The following is an 18,188-nucleotide window of genomic DNA, read 5'->3' as shown; positions in this document are numbered from 1 at the left end:
ATGTCTTTAGAGAAATAAGTACAATTTTAACAATATTCTGCCTGTTGCTAAATATTTTGTGTATTTATAGATCCACTGTGATTTGTACTTTATAATGTACGTGTGTAAATGATAAACTGAGGCAGAAAATTGTTAAAATTATACTTATTTTTTTCAGTTTGTTCATGTTATTCACATCTTTTGAAAAGATAGTTTGCAGATGTAAACCTTTACATAATGTAAATCAACTTTTTTTGCTCTAAAACATAGAGAAAAATTCAGAGTTGACATTATTCATTTATTATTATGTCATTATTTGACTGGTTTGGCCCACTTCAGATCAAATTTAGCTGAATGTGGCCCCTGAACTAAAATGAGTTTGACACCCCTGCTGTAACCACTTTTGTTCATCCATTTCTCTGTGTTACAACTGCCAAAACAGAGTAAAAATTGAGGAAAAAGTATACTTTCAATTGCAGAGTTGCAATGTTATTGTGATAAAGACAAAGCAAATAAATAGTTGCGGGGGAAAAAAAAAAAAGCAGAACCAAAAGCATCACCACTGAACAAAACAGGAATCCATCTCTTTTGCAGCATCCAGCCATAATAAAGTTGCTTTCAGGTGAATCATTATGATCAGTTTGACATCTGTTTCCACACTAAACCTGTCTTGTCTCACCTGATTCAACATACGAATCCTTAAGAAAAACTCCACATAATGAGGTTATAGGTGAGAGACATGATGTCAGCTGATAAAAAAAAGTGGAGTTGTTTTGTCCGCATGTCTTTGCACACTGTTGCTTTCGCAGGCTAAAGCGCTGTAATTGCGCCTTTTCTTATGTTAATGCGTCCAGTTTGTAAAGCATTAACAACAGGGCATGATAATCTATCCACGGGATCTCACTGGCACCCACGTCGTTAGGCCTCACAGAGTTTGCAAAGTGAAAATCTAAAGTATTAGCTGTGTTAAACGTACTCCAGTCAGGTTGTGAGTTTTTTTTTTTTTTAATTATTATTATTCTGGCGCGTTTAGTGCGTCAGAGTGATCCGTATTCACTTTTGGTGACATGTGGGGACTTTGCGCGTCACAGGCGGGGTGATGTTTAATCAGATTACTGCTGTGTGCGCGCGTGTGTGGGGAGAAGGGAAGGGTGGGGTTGGCAACCTAGGGGGTAGGTGGGCTATAGTTGAGCTGCATGGCCGACAAAGATGCTCACACCGCCAGAGAGAGGAGAGAGAGAGAGGAGTTGGCAGTGGATCGGTCTGTAGAAAAGTTTTGGTTTTAAGACTTTTTCCTTGGAAAGTACAACTCGTCGCCGCTCATTCACACAGGACACTCCACCAGTCATCCATGCACGTTTTTTTTTCCCTCAGCCTCAGACCGACCAGCTAGAAAAACAATCAAGACTTTTCCCCTGTTTTTGGCTTCAGGTACGGTGACGCGGCGTGGGACCTGCGCACATATTCTTGGAGCACTCAAAGTTTTGGATCAGCGCGTGCAAAAACGCTGGCAGAGGGAGGACAGACGGAGAGGAGGAGGAGGAGGAGGAGGTGTGGAGACAGAAGTACTGTGTGGCCAGAAGAGAGAGGGTGATGTGACCCCGTGTAACTCCAATGACCACCTCTCTCACTCGCTCTCAAACACACGTGAAAACTGCAACAGCGCGTCCATGTCCAGGCTGAAGCCAACAACATGACTCTGTCCGGCGGTTTGTCGGCTACTTGTCAGCTCATTTTACGCAACCGCATGGAGCCAGAACTGTGGAAATAAGATTTGACCCCCATGCTTTCTGTAGAATAGTTGTTGCGACACGTTGCGAGGCAAACAAGTTACTGTGCACGTTTTTGGAGAGAGCGACGATGCGGGGCACTTTGGGCGCATTCATTCAGTCCTGTCTGGTACTGTTGGTCCGAGCAGACCAGTGGAGGCTCAAGGACTCAGCAAACTGCGAACTGAACAGAAAAGTAAGTTAGTGTGAAAGTCAAAGGACAAGTAGTGTTCCCACCTTATGACAAATACTGCGTAAAATGAGCTTTACGCGTCAAGTCTCCCTTTAAAATGTCATTTTCTGTCTTCATAACATATTCATTTGGTGTTAACTTTTTTTTTCTCTAGTAAAGTAGTTGTGCTTGTTTAATTAATTGGTGATTTAAAGGACATTTCCAGAGTTTCTGTGCTTTAAGTGTGATATATTTGCACAGACACCCTGATCTGCTTATAGATCTCAGGATAAGTGTAGGTTTGCAACTACTGACTAAAATGTTTCTACTGTCAACTAATTTTTTTAGTCTTAAAAACACCCAAATGAATGTTAGAAGTGATATAGCATCAAGTTGACTTTGATATAAAGAAAACAGAGCCAAGGTATGACTGACATTTTCATGACTGATCAGTAGATAGGCAGTTGCAGTAGACAGTTATCATTTCATCAGAAAAGTAAGTTAGTGTGAAAGTAAAAGGACAAGTAATGTTCCCACTTAGGACAAATACTGCGTAAAATGATCTTTACGCATCAAGTCTCCCTTTAAAATGTCATTTTCTGTCTTCATACATATTCATTTGGTGTTAACTTTTTTTTTTCTCTAGAAAAGTATTTGTGCTTGTTTAATTAATTGGTGATTTAAAGGACGTTTCCAGAGTTTCTGTGCTTTAAGTGTGATATATTTGCACAGACACCCTGATCTGCTTATAGTTCTCAGGGTATGTGCAGGTTTGCAACTACTGACTAAAATGTTTCTACTGTCAACTAATTTTTTTTGTCTTAAAACCACCCAAATGAAGTGTTAGAAGTGATATAGCACCAAGCTGACTTTGATATAAAGGAAACAGAGCCAAGGTATGACTGTGATCAGTAGATAGACAGTTCCAGTAGGCAGCTGTCATTTCATCAGAAAAATAAGTTACTGTGAAAGTAAAAGGACAAGTAGTTTTCCCACCTTATGACAAATACTGTGTAAAATTATCTTTGCGCATCACGTCTTGTGTGAACGAGAGACCCTTTAAAATGTCATTTTTTTGTCTTCATACTTATTCATTTGGTGTTAATTTTTTTTTTTTTTTTTGTAGAAAAGTAGTTGTGCTTGTTTAATTAATTGGTGATTTAAAGGACATTTCCAGTGTTTCTATGCTTTAAGTGTGATATATTTGCACAGACACCCTGATCTGCTTGTAGTTCTCAGGATAAGTGTAGGTTTGCAACTACTGACTAAAATGTTTCTACTGTCAACAATTTTTTTTAGTCTTAAAAACACCCAAATGAATGTTAGAAGTGATATAGCACCAAGTTGACTTTGATATAAAGGAAACAGAGCCAAGGTATGACTGACATTTTTATGAGTGATCAGCAAATAGACAGTTGCAGTAGACAGTTGTCATTTCATCACTCGTTTTGTGTGTTGGCTTCATGTTTATTAAAGATCATAGCTTTTAATCCGCAGGAGTCTATGAAGTCACAGATCAGTTCAGCATAAACAGTAAGGGACAACATTCAGATGCTGGTCTACAACGGTCTAACACTCCCTGACATGTATTGTTTGTTTGGCACTTGGGTCCTAAGTGGCTTGTTAATAAGTCATTATCAGTGTGTTAGTTGACTTTCTAATAAACAGCCTCTCACAGACACACTGATGGCTTTGGTGGTTGGTGCCAGACAGGTTCAGGGCTGAGACATGGCAGCAGAAGGAACATGAATCAGCATCTGTGTCTGTAGTGACATTAAGCAGGTTCCATTCATAAACACATCTTTTTGTCTCCAAACATCCCTCTGTACACGTCAAAGCTGCCTCTTTAGTTTCCTAAAAATGGAGTTTGTGTCCCTTTTTGTCTTCACTAACACGTCGCTCTTTTTCTTAGTCTTTTGGCTCTGGCTTGCATTTTATGCTGAATCAGTCATTAAAATCTCTGAATTACTATATAAATGAACATTTTTTTGAGCTGAATGACAAAAACTTTTTCTAGGTCCTGAAACATTTACTGCTTTCTTCTGTCCTTATAGATAATTAAATGTTTGAACTGTTAGTTGACTCTGGAAACCTTTTTCAGGCTATATTTTGGCATGCATTTAACCCATAAAGACCCAAACAGTAACCAACGACCAAAAGCATCTGCTGATCCAAAATGTTTAATACCTGTTGATCCACTAAACCTATCAATACATGTAAATAATTGGTGTAAAATGCAGTTTGTCGTCTTTTCATGGTCATCAGATATGACCCATTTGGACGTTCAGAGGCTCTGTAGTGAACGTGGAAACACCATCATCTTCTACAACATTGATTCACCAGTAAAACCCATGGAGTTGGATCATTGACAATGGATGGAGACAGTAGTTTTTGTGTTCAGTCATTGATATCTTTGCTGAAAAAGTCACTTTTTCTTCAGTTTTCTCTGTTTCTGATTTAATAACACTCAACTTTAATCTGAGCTTTTATGAACATCTACATGATCAGTGAATTAAATAAAGGGAAATACCAGATTTTCACCTAAAAAACACAAACAGACAGAGGATAATATTATAATAAATGGAGATAAATAACTTAAGAAAGGTTAAATCTAGAGATAAATTCATTTGGGACCTGCCACAAAAGTAGCACTAGGTTTATGGGTTAATATAGAGACTGTAAATTATTGTTACTTGTACTACTAATTGTCTCTTCTTGTCCCCTAGCAAACTGACCTAAACTCATTCCTGTGGACCATCAAACGAGATCCTCCCTCCTATTTCTATGGCACAATCCATGTTCCTTATACACGTGTTTGGGACTTCATTCCTGAAAACTCCAAGCAAGCCTTCCAGGAGAGCAACATTGTCTACTTTGAACTGGACCTGACAGACCCTTACACCATTTCAGCCCTGACCAGCTGTCAGCTGCTTCCTCAGGGTGAGAACCTCCAGGACGTCCTGCCCAGAGACATCTACCGCAGACTAAAAAGACACCTAGAGTACGTAAAGCTCATGATGCCTTCTTGGATGACCCCAGATCAGAGAGGGAAGGGGCTCTACGCAGACTACCTGTTCAATGCCATCGCTGGGAACTGGGAAAGGAAGAGGCCCGTGTGGGTGATGCTGATGGTGAACTCATTGACTGAGGCAGATATTAAAACACGAGGGGTGCCGGTGCTGGACCTGTACCTGGCCCAGGAGGCGGAGAGGATGAGGAAGAGGACCGGGGCTGTTGAGAAGGTGGAGGAACAGTGTCATCCTCTTAATGGACTCAACTTCTCTCAGGTGAGTTATGTTGTCTTATGTATTGTTATGTTGTAGATGTTAATGTCTTATTGTCGTATTTACAGATGAGCACTGAATGCATCACAGAAAGGTTCGTGATAAAATAGATTACCTGCAGGGATGCTGTTTTCTTGCTGCCACAAAAAAAAGGTTCTGCAGCTTAATGTGCATACAGTGTAAACATATGGGTGAGATATTTGTATAATGTCTTATCAAACAGCTGTGGTGCTAATGGGTAGTTCAACCCATGATATTTTGACTAAAGGAATGATATCTTAGTCTGTGGGTGTAAACCAGTTGCAACCTTGAGGTTTTCAAGGGGAGACCAGAGCCTGATCTGTTTGGAGTACTTAACCCTTTCATGTATAGTCGTCACTACAGTGGACAGCTATTCTCCAGCTGTTCTCTTGTATATTCATGTGTTTTCTTGTTTTAGTTCCATATCAGCCAACACAGTGCATCATCACAAACACTGCAATCTATACCATTACTGTAACTGTGCTGTTGATAAACCTGATCTGCAGTAACATGTTTTAGTATTAATCAATTGCTAATTGTTATTGGACTGTAATTAACAGTTTTGCTAAACAATTTTCTTTTTTTTTTTGCAAATTATCTCTATGACGTAAGTAATAACTTGTATTAGAGGATGTTAAAATGTGAGAAAACATCAGATTAACAGCATTAAAAAAGTTTTTATTTCATAGTTTTCACACATATCACTTTCTACAGATAGGTTTTAAATACATGTTTCTTTGCTTCAAAAATTAAACACATGGTGTCCAGCTGAGTGGACATTTTTGTAACTGCATGAAAAATAGGGTCATTAAGAAAATTCAACTTCATTGTTTTTTTCATGCCTAAAGAAGAATAAAAACAAAAATATTGACTACGGTTCTCATAATTCATGCATGAAAGGGTTAATGAAACAAGGCTGAATTCAATGAGTAAATAACTATGTCGATTCCTTGACAATCAGATGACTTCTTTGAAGACCTTTAACATCTTAACCATAGGCTGGCAAATTACGACAGCACCTGATAAGAGCTAACATCAACAAAATGATTGAGACAAGTGACTGTAGAGGTGTTTTGACTGGTGAGGCCAATTTACAGCAACTTTACAGTCTGTCATGTAGTCGAAGTATGGACCAAATATGTACATAGTATATCGCTTTTAAACCCACAGGTATAAACCAAATATGTCACTAATCTCTTCTATCACATCTAAGAAATCCACTCTGCTGTACCATAAGAATAAGTGAAGAAGTGATTCAGGTGCATAATCACGGAAAGACTAATGGATTTGTGATAGTTAGGCTGTCACGTGGGTTTTACAGATTGATTTTCAGATTTGAAAGTCATATGCAGCTTTAAGTGTAGTTATAATAGAAAAACTTCCTGATCAAGGATGGATTTTGGCAGGTCTATGTCAAAAAAAAAAAAAAAAAAGGAATAGAAAACAGTCTCAGTTCTTATTTTCTTCAAATAACAGCCCAAACCTCTAAATGATCAAAATCATAGTTACAAAATTAAAAAATCATGGCCATGCAAAATAAAGTATTTTTACATGATAAAAAAAACATAAGTAGGTTCTGATGAATTTTTGGTCAATCAGCCATGTGTTTCAGATCTTCAAATAGCTGTCATCAGTTCTACTGATCAATGCAGTGCCCATATGTTCTAATTAAGATTGCCTCTATTGTTTGTCTCCATCTGCATTTCAACAAGTGTACATGACAGCATCCTCTTTAAGTTGGACCAGTCATGGCTGGTTAATGTACCATCTGAACTGCCATTGGATGGTTTGATAGCTTCAGAAACGCCTTCATCTCACTCCTTTTTGATGCCCAACAATCTGCCTCTTAGAACATTTAAGCCCAAGAGACTTAGATATCCAACAACACACAGTTTTTTTCTGTTAACAGTGGCCTGTGTTTTACTCTCTTCCTCCTCTCTGTTTCTGTGAGTTTGGCTGGGTGGAGAAAGGTGGGGTGTTAATAATCAGCTGTACAAACATTCAGCCGTGCTCCACCGTGTCCTTTATTATTAAAGAAAAATGGATCCTAATGACCCGAGTCTGAAATCACCAGAAAAAAAGAAACCTTGTTCTTGAAGCCGGTGCTCTTAAGTCCCCTCGTCTGCCTGTCTGTCTGTCTTTCTGTGCCCCTCTGTGACCCTCTCAGCATTACAAACATCGTTCAAAGGCAGCAGTCACTATGAAATCATGTTGCGTATTATTGAGGAATTTCTCCTAATGCTGGTTAGGAGCTAAGGGGATTACACTCGACCATTTACCTTAACACCGAGAAGCTTCCAGTGTTGTTATTTTAAAGCAGGCCTCATTGACCCCTCTGAATAAGTCTGTGCCCAAACCACCCAGCAGCACTTTTATTTGCATTCTGCTTCATGTGAGTTGTGGATATGGGATGTCAACAATCATAAACCATAATATATAATTAGTTTAATATAAATTTATGTAAATTGGGCCACAGGCATTCCAGTATAAATCCATTTCACTGGGTTGCGTGTATTTATGTAACATGAGCAGCAGTGTGGGGAGTGATTTCTTTTGTGAGAAATGAGCTGATGAAATTATAGATATTATTTTTCATATCCTCTTACACGTCTTTTATTTTAAGCCTCTCATATGTTTATAACTGACTTATTTTAAATTAGTTTGAGTGATTCTGATGTGGCTGTCAACGCTTCACAAATGACAGCTCCAGTCTCCTTTCAAAGTGCTTAAACCAACATACAGTGTGTGTTTACCTTTTTCTAACAAGCAGTGTGTTGTCCATGATAGAATCTGCAAGAGCTTCTTGGGATAACATTGAGTTTGGCTGAACGATATGGAAAAACACAGGATGATTTATAGAAGGTTTTGCGTTAGTTAGGGTTGAGTGATCTTGCCAAAAGATTAAATGATGATCTTTTGGGATAAAGATCATGATCTGAATCACAATTTTGTCACCTGTTATAAAATATAGGTAAGTTACAACCAATTTGAGTTTGGTTAACTTTACTTAGATTGTGTGTCTGGCTTTGTGTTATTGTGGTCTAAAGTTAATGCATTATTTTGACAATACCTAGATGAAGTAAACAAACACACCTACATTTTTATGTACATACAGCTGCTGTGTAGCCATTAAACACATAGATCGCAGCGTCTAATTTTACCCGTTAGAGTTTCATATTAAATCAGTTAAGTTTTTCATAACTCTTTTTCATCTGTGTAAATCATACTTACCCTATGTTGAAGTTCAGAAACCATACCTGCAGTTGACAGACTTAATTTTACAGCATTTCTTCAACAGCAGCAAAACAACATGATACACAAACTCTACGAGTTAATTTTGACAGAAACACTTTACTGCAGAGAGATGCTGTAATAACGCTATAAATGGACCAAAATAAACTCACTAACTAATTCAGTAAAAAGCACTGTTGTATATAGAGCTATTTCTTTATGGAACACTCTTTCTTTAAATATTAGAACTATTTCAAGTAAATGTAAAGTCACTATTACGGCTTGAGACTTACTAGTCTTTTCAGGTTACCATTTTGGAAATTGTTTTTTTTTTTTTTTTTTTTTTCTCTTCTTCTTCTTCTTCTCCTTTTTTTTTTTTTTTTTTTTTTTTTTTACTGTAACTGGATCTGTGCACTGTTATTTTGTATCTTTAACTTTTTTGAAGAAGACACCAGGAAGACTAGCCTGTCATTTATGCATTGGCTAATGGGGATCCTCAATAAAGAATAAACAGAATAAACTTTTGTCCTGTAATAGCGAGGGTAATGGTACCAATCTATGAAGAGTTTTTGCTATAGGTTAGTGCATCACATGCTGTAAAATACTGTAATTACACTAATAAATGGGTCGTTTAAAAACTTAGTAGAGTAGGAAAGATTTGACAGTAGTATTATTTCTTTTTTAATGCTACAATTTCTACACTCCCTATGAATTACATTCAAACATGATCTAAAATTTCCCAGTCTAGCATTAGTTGATATTTATATCCCAATTACAGTCACTGTAAGCAAAGAGTCTCTTCCTAATTTGTTAATAGCTGATTCAGAGCCAGAGTGAAATGGATGTAGCATTATGCAAAATGGAAATAAAATACAGTTTGTATTCTATAAAACCCACTTAGTGGTCAGTCTTGTCAGTATAAATCATTAAATTTCAAAGTCATCATAAAAACTGTTGTGAAAACACAACCATGTTTTGGTAAGAAAATAACCTTATTAATGTAAAAGTGGTAACAAACCTGCATTAGTGTTTTTATTTTTTTTTTTCCTTTTTTTTTCGAATCATGACATTTGTGTTATTATAAGAGGAACTGTTGTTATGGTGGTTGGAAAAAAATATGGGTGTCTGAACCAGGGATATAAAGAAAGGAGACCTCTCATCCTCTCGACTGTCATTGAATATGGTCTGTAAAACCTCAGAAGAATCCACCATATTTGCCGGTGTCCCAGAAACAACCCTTACCCCAACACTGCACCAACACAACACACAGCTTGGCCCTCCATAATTTCCACATGATCTAATCAACAGCAGTTTGATGGATGCCTTAACCCGCCTGGCTTGAAGCAGGCCGCTTAATATTTCAGTAAACATTTTGTTCACAGCTTTTCAGTGTAGGTGAAAAGGGCATTTCCATTTAAAGCCTTTTAGCTCCACTGAAGTGTGAGATGTACAGATAGGTTGTGATGAGTGAGGTACATTCTGGTGAAACAGCACCGCCGCCTCAGCTGCCATTCTTGACCAAAAATGCTGTTTTATCAGGCCACAACAAGAAAATTATATTTATAGTCTATAATAGTCAGTGTAATGTTTTCACTGGCCATTTACATCTGGAATAAAACACATATAAAGGAAGGGAAGAGAAAGTGGAAACTCAAATATTGCAGTGAAGTATCTGAAATTTATGTTTTAATCTCATTCCATTGTTGAAACACTGGATGACAGTCTGTCTGCTTGGTTTAGTCCAAATGGTTAGTTCAAAAGTGTAGATATTGATATATGGTACAAAATGCAAATTGATTTTCAACGGCTGAAGTAAAGTGAAAATTTTAGCCAAAGTTGCGAGACAGTCTCTACTTCACTGAAACATCAACATGAACTCTGGTACAGCTGACTGGATGGTTGCACTACTCTCTGGGCTGTCAGTGCTCTTTGTTTCTCATTTCTGAACTGGAAAATCATGGTGGTTGCTCTTGAATTGTATTGAAATCTAGTTGTGAAGAAGTTTGAGGTGTGAAATAGGCCCCAACATATTCCGGTGGTGCTAAACACCCAGTGAATCAAACTATGTACTTCAGTAAATGATGGTTATATTATTTTCTCTTTGTTTAAATTTAGGGTATTCAGGCCTCTGTGAGGGATTCCACACTAAATATGAGGGGTGAGGTTGTGGTTAACAAGAAAAATCTGCCACGCACATGTTTATTTTTTAGCCTTGTCTATTGAAATGTAGTTGGGTTGTAAAGATTTTTTGCGTGACATTGTACAATATCGATGGTCTGTAATGGACCAGGATGAACACGGCTTGGGTCTGTGGGTCTAGAGGCTTGAAGTCTTTCTGTTGTCATAATGTTGATCGTTCTTGTCTTCTGTCTAGTTGTCCTCATAAAAATACCCTCAAATCATCTTCAAAGAAAAACAGTACTTCTGGAAATTCACCTTTACGCTTTGTCTTTAGTGTGAAAGACTTGATATACATTTTGCTTTATTTTCAGGCTTAAAAGATAAAGCACCTCTTAATCTCACCCTACAAGTGATATGTCAATTTTAAGGTTGTCTGCCAATATAAATTAAGCTCAATGAGCTCATTATTTTTAAACCACAATGGATTATACTTTCTTTGCTCAGATCTCTAATCTGGCTAAGCTTGACTGCTCTTATTCGTGCATGGCGCCCCTCGTCTTTTGAAACGCTGGCTCAGCCTTGCCCATTACACTAAGTGAGCTTGTTGTGGACAACAATAGCTGTATGAAGGCCTGCTTTCTCCGTCACTGTTGTTGGAAACCCACGGGACATTCCACACCTCAGTGGAGCAGACCTTCTAATGAAAGTGTTGTTTCTTTCCTCCCATCACTGGGAGTAATGGTGCATGGAGAGGTGATGAATGCAGGTCTCAGTGTATGTCTATGAGAACGGGGAAGGAATGTTTGAAGGCCATTTGGTTCATTCAGGACCAGGAGAGCTGAGATGCAGACTGAGATCAGGAGATGAGCCATTAAAGACGGAAGGCATGACTCCGTCTCCATTAGAGGTATCATGACATTGCCTCTGTTTGACAACCTTGTAACTTCAGTTCTGGTATTTTCTTTGCAGTTGAACTGGCAGGTTGTAGGGCTCCGGATCCAGTGTGGTTTCATGAGCCAAGGTCTGTTGAAATCTGAATAAAACCCACCTCCATAACCTTACAGAACTCAGTGTTGTCTGCCTGGAATTATGCCCTGTCCTCCTTTGATAGATAGACTTATATATTTTTTCTCCTTCCCTATCTTGTTCTTTATCTCAGAAGCATATAATCTGTATCTGTAGCAACTGTTTTGGCTCAAATCAAACTTTTACATCTGTCATATCTGTGTTCTATCTCTTAACATAATGCTGTTCAGGTTTTCAGATAAAAGGGATAATTTCTAACAGATCATCTTGACCTTTGGGTTAAGATTGATTTTATGTTTTATGATTTTCTGTACAGTGGGGGAGAGGTCTGGTTTCAATTACACATACAAGCCAAAATGGTTTGAAACTGTGGACTTACATTTTAGCATTGAGTAAGTCATTGTATAACTCTTGAATCAGCAAATTTTATGGGAAAATGTCTAGTTCCATCATTCAGATCTGAGAGGTCACACACAGACCAATGGCTCACACTGTACAGATCTTCATTGGAGAAGACAGACACTGTCGCAAAGTATGAAGATCTTGAAACACCCACAGTCTGTCCTGTCCCAGTGGTGATGACCGCTGAGTGTTTTGATTATGTAAATTTCATGAAAAATGTAGCTTAATCCCCTCTCACAGTAAAATGGCGGTTTTTATTTCCATCTCAGAACAGACTCTGTTCTCAGATAACCGTCTGAAGGTCAAGATTTGGTTTTAAGGTTAAGGTGAGAATTAACAACTCATTCATGAGATGTTGTCACTGTATGTTTCTTCAAACCTCAAATAAATATAATATCAGTGTTTCCAAACCAAAAAAATATGTTTTGTATCAACAATTCTAGAATGGTGTATATCAATGATGTATTGTTTTATTCACTCATGGCACTTTTGGCATGAACATAAATGTCAATTCTTCACATATTTGATTTGTTTCCCTAACATTATTACAGCATTATTATACTTTTAAAAGTCTTTGTGGTGAGGTTTAGGCACTGGAAGCACTTGGTAAGGATTAGAGAATGATGCCAGGACTTGGTTTATTCCAGACAAAAGAAGTCTACAAATATGAATAAATGACTAATAATTCATTTATTAATATTTAAGTCAAACAGTCTGTTTTTTTAACCATAATCAAAACTCTTTGATGGCCTAAACAAAAAATGTTGAGGGAGTCAGATATGAGCTCTATTGCCATCCCCCCGGCTGTGCCCATGGGACTTATTGTGAAAGAGAATATGTTTGGAGGTCAGTGGTGAGAAATAGATAATGCTTGTCAATTTAAAATATAATTTTAAAGGGGTCAACAAAGTAATGTTTAAAAGTAGTAGAATGGCAATACTAGACATGTTTCAAATGACTCATTAAGTTGTAAATCTTGTCTTACATTATACTCAGGGTCGTCACTTTTACAAATTTTACGTCGTGCTTTGAGACTGAATGAAAACGTATAAAAGGTGTGAGAAGACTGGACATGTTGAGAGGTTAGGAGTTAGTCATACCTCATCAATTTTTTTATACTCACATTTTTATTGAGGTTTTTCACATTTTAACATATACCTCATCAATTTGTACAACTTATATTGAGTTTATTGATTTGTAAAATGTTCTTTTAAAATGGAACATTTTAACATATGTGTAATTGATAATTCACACTGGATCAAAAAAACTTATGTATTTGGCCATTTTCTTATTGGAAGGTTCCATGGGATTTGTTTGAAAGGACAGAACAGGATGAAATAAGCAGAATATTCAATGACAAAATACTTAAAGAGTTAACGTTGACATGATTTTTCCAGAATTGTACAATGGCAATGTTTTTTGGAATTAGTTAATAGGTTTGGGTTGGAATAAGATAACAAATGGTAAAAATGTGTGATAGAACTGCATAATGTCAGTGTGGGCCTCACAAGTATAGACAGACCAAGTAGTGTTTGTGTGTGTTCCAGAGAGAGAGAGGACATGCTGGCATGATGACAGTATTGCACTGTTTTACACAGGCAGCAAAGCTGATTAAATCTCATTTGTCCCACTGGAATGAACCATAACATAACTATTCAGCCTGCATTGATTCAGTGATCGTCAGAGCAGAATGGCCTGCAGTGATGTAATCTATACACTATGTATTCTCATATGGGGAGACTAAATCAAAAATATGTCATGGACTGACATAGCAATGGATCTTAACCTGTATAGTTTGATTTATTAAACTCATTAAGGGTTTCAAGCAGAGGTTTGATGTTTTGCCAGATAGTTCTGGCCTAAAGAATATTCATTTGTTATTTAGACAATAGATGAATCATGAGGACTTTTTAAAAATAACTGCTGAAAAAGATATTCCAAGTAAATGTCACTATTTGAGATATTACCAGGAAACATGTGGTGTAATTTCTTAAAGTCGTGAAAGGTAGATGTTAGTGTAATAAAACAGATTAAAGTGAAATACCTCCTCATGTCTTGTTGAAAGATAAATTCACCTGTGGAACTGTTCAGTTTTTGCAGTGCAGCTGCTTGTTCATTCAGTTCATTTATTGTGTTCCTGACATTAGCTATGTGTGTCTCATAACTTACTTGGAGCAGACTTTTAATCACAGTTTGGTGTGTAGATACTGTGTGTTTGTATTGGTCTCATCTGTGTAACAAGTATGGTTTCCATTCACTTGTGTTCATTTGAGTTCATGTCCATGTCAGTGTATGAATGTATGCTGTATAAGGACACCGTATGTGCATACATTTCAATGGTTGAATTTCCAACGTGTCTTCACAGCTTCCTTTTAGTCACTGGTTTCATGTCACACAGAGGTGCTTGATTTCCTCCCTTCTGTTGACCAAACAGTCCCATATTAGATGTCTGGCATTTCCTCACACATTATCTGTCCATCTGTCTGGATACATGACACCGGAGACAAAGATGTTCAGCTCCTCTCACTTTCAAAAACTTTTTGTTTTTCTTTTTCCCCAAATCCTTATAGATAGAAAATGATGCATGCAATCTGTCAACAAGAAATCAGAAACAAAAGCTACTGAGGGATGTAACCCTGGATATAATCAGTCATACTGTTTGATGCATTGATTAATGAAACATAATAAAGACTTGCTTCAAATATAACATATGCTCATATTCCAGAAGAAGCCATGTTATATAAAATTAGCCAGCAGATGTTTTTTGTTGATTCAGATTCAGCTGTACAAATCTTAAGAGTATAGAGGGACAAATGACAAATTTAGCAAAGGAACTAGAGATTGAACTGTATCTGACAGAAAGCTTATCATATACAGGTGATTGGTGCCAACTTCGTGCCCAAGAAAATGCTTAGATCTTTGAAAATATATACTGTAATACACTCCTCTGCATGTGGAGTCTGACTTCTGGATATTGCCGCAGGCTTTTCCTGGTTGTGTAACACAGACTTCTGCAGCTCAAATAGGGATTTAATAGCTTGTCTCTTGCCTCTGATTTAACAATCTGCTCAGTATCCGTATAATGTTTGAAATCTTAAAATGATGTGCAACTGATCTTCTCTGGAGCTATGAAAGAAAAAAAAACACACTATCTACAAAAAAGTCCAACTAATGCCTAAACTTATGTTTAATCTTGTAAAAGATGAAATGAAAAGTCTGATTATTCTGTGCTGGGCGTCCTGAAAAATGTCACACATTTTTTATTATGAAACACACTGTACTTGCTTGTTATCAGGTTATATCTACACTTTAAGAAGTACCTGCATGGTGACGTGCTTTTATTCACCTGGCAGGCAGTAATGTGACCCCCACTTCTTCTGTATCTTCATGCTTATTATAGTATTTGGTCATTTTTGCAAATGTTCCCTGAAATATTGTCAAATACTGTTAAATTCATCTGAAACACCTGTGAGGATCGGCTGAAAAATGCCAAACAGATGTAGACTTTGTACTTCTCATTTCCGTTTTGTAATCCTATTTACTGCTGGGTCGACAAAAAACAAAACATTGAAATATTAGCCTGATAGCTCTCAAAAAAGAAAAGGAACATAACAGAGAAAGTTGCTTCATCTCTGTAGACCTCTCACTACACTGAAAAAAAAAAAACCTTGATGTCATTGGGAGTTAAAAGTCAGGATGTGCTGCGTCCAATTTTAGAATACACTTTTTTTTCCCCCTTTATTTTTCTGTAGCAAATGAACAGAGAAATAACATTACCCTAATCCTGGCAGAAAAATACAAATCCACACATACAAAAAATACATACCTAAAAGTAATTACCATAAAATTGAGGACTTTCTAGATAAATAGAAGTAGTAAATAAATAAGTAAATAAATGAAACTAAATAAATGAAATAAAACAAAATAAAGTGACAATACAATTAGAAAATTAGAAAATCAGACCATAGTATTGTATAGCACAGAATAGGAAATCAAGTCATAAAGAGCTGTGGTTTTTCAAAAAAGCCATATATGGACCCCCATAAACAGGCAAATTTCTTGTCCTTCTGTTTAACAGTTTAGAATACACTTAAAACAAATATCTCCAGATTCACTGCAAGCACAGCCTTAAACACAAGTTTGCACCCTCTTGAACTCAGTCACATAAACGTATTTATCATTATTAACATTCATGCTACTTTAATGATTAAGTTTAAAGTAAAAAAAATCCCTACTGTGGCTTAACAGCTCATGCAGACACATTGAAACATTTTTGCAAGACAATTTTTGTCTCCACCTTCATTTAAGTAAGAAAAGCTTAGCATCTACAAATGTACTTAACACTCACTAACAGAGGCTTTCCCATATTTAAAGCTAATGTAAGTTATACGTATGTAAGAGCCATTAAAGTCATTACAATGCTAATTTTAATTGGATTGCTTCACATCATTCCCTCTATTGTTGTGTAAGGTAAGATTTTTGCAGCCTGAATGTGGTCAGGACCCCAGGCTTATTGTTAATACTAAGCTACGACCAATCAGTGAATAATTAGCATTTGACTGCAAAAAATGACAGACTTTAACCTCTAATGCAATGCATAGTTTTGGGAAAGAGGTTGTTGATATTCATTCTGTTGTAATAAAAATGACAACTTGATACAGCTGCAGAAAATAATTTCCAAACTGCAGTGTCACGATACAGTAGCCGTCATTATGGGATCAGTTTCAAACCAACCTGTCAGCTTTTGGGTTGGCAGATGTTACATGAACACTTCAGGTATAAGGACAACCGACCGTCACTGAAAACACAAGCCAAATGTGAGGTTTGCTTTGTTTGAACATGTTTTAACCCAGGAGGCACAACTCAATCTGACTCTAACTGATTTCTTTGTCTCCACAAATTAATACTGAAAACATTTCTGCAGGCTACAGCTCCTAAATCACACAGAAACGTCTTGACTAATCGCTCTAGTAGTTGAAGCCTTTGTGGTTGGAGCACATCAGTGGCATTTTACCTCAAAAACTTGTCAGTGGTCACACAGTGTTAAAACAATATTAAGGTGTTGCTTATGTAAGTGACAGAAGCTGCCTCCTTTGCTTTGTTAATTCAGGTTGTTTATTATGCTAATGTGTGAAACGGTTTTAGCATCCACAAGTGAATGGAAAGGGGCACATGTTACTGAAGGGACCAGAGTAGAGGACACGTCTGCAGTAAACAGCTACCACTGTTACCGCACTCTGTTAATACACTTTACAGCTTTGTGTTAACTCAATCAGACGATTGTGGCCTTATCGTCTCATCTGAAATGTTGTGACCTTTGAGCAGGCGTAGTAGAGGATAAAACCACCTAAACATATGTTATGAGTTTAATACAAACAAATGAAAGCAATTTAAGGTTGTGGATTTGAAAAAAAGTTAGAAATGAACATTAATGTTTGACAATTTCACACAAAGGCCTCATGAATTGCTCTTGGTATGCCTTCCCCCTACTGGCCAGGTTTGTGGTTGGTCCTGGACTAAATCCAGCCTCTCCGCTGCCTGTAAAAACAGGCCAAACCTGGCTGGACCTGAGCCGAGCAACACGAGGCCAAAGCTGTCCACAAACTCCACACAGAGGATTAATAGTTAGTGGTTCTCACAGAATGTCACCTGGAAATAGGAAAGGTTTTCAGCCTCTTTGTAATTTGTGAAGACTGTAACTTGATTCTTTACAATTGCAAGGATGGAAAATGATTGAATATTATTCTCTTATTTTCTTGGCTTTTGCATTCCCAATTTCTGAAACTTGAGAGTTATTTAGGAGCAACATATTTTAGAACTTAGACAAGACTGCTGTTACTGTATCACCAAATAAAAGGTTTATTTATGTGATGCAAAACATGAACAAAATTAACAACTGTGGTATCCAGAGTGGAAAGATTATTTCTTAAGTGGCCTATAAAGATTATATATAGTTGAATTACTGTCAGAGAGAGCATATATAGTTTTTTTTAGCCAACCTGAGCATAAATCCACTTGTGTCTTTCTGGCTCCAGTCCACATTTTTGGTGTCTTTGGTGGTATTTCACAGGTGAACACCACACAGGAGGTTTTTGTAAGACTTTGCTGTTCTCTGCAAATATTTTGACCACAAATAAACACAGACAGGCAAATGTTCTGACTGTGTTACATATCTTCACACAC

At 37.1% G+C, this 18,188-nt stretch overlaps 1 protein-coding gene across 1 annotated transcript in view; it reads left to right on the top strand.

Moving 5' to 3' along the window:
- The first annotated feature begins 1,221 nt into the window (after nucleotides 1-1,221).
- trabd2a (TraB domain containing 2A) overlaps nucleotides 1,222-18,188 on the top strand; it is a 77,138-nt gene continuing 60,171 nt past the window's right edge. Inside the window, exons 1-2 of the mRNA XM_030149477.1 lie at nucleotides 1,222-1,944; nucleotides 4,647-5,207. Of these exons, the coding sequence (XP_030005337.1) occupies nucleotides 1,840-1,944; nucleotides 4,647-5,207 (666 nt within the window). The 5' untranslated portion in view covers nucleotides 1,222-1,839. The remainder of the gene's footprint in view (nucleotides 1,945-4,646; nucleotides 5,208-18,188) is intronic.

The sequence above is a fragment of the Sphaeramia orbicularis genome, chromosome 12 (genome assembly GCF_902148855.1).
Source record: "Sphaeramia orbicularis chromosome 12, fSphaOr1.1, whole genome shotgun sequence".
NCBI classification, from domain to species: Eukaryota; Metazoa; Chordata; class Actinopteri; order Kurtiformes; family Apogonidae; genus Sphaeramia; species Sphaeramia orbicularis.
This window is presented reverse-complemented; position numbering and strand designations above follow the sequence as displayed.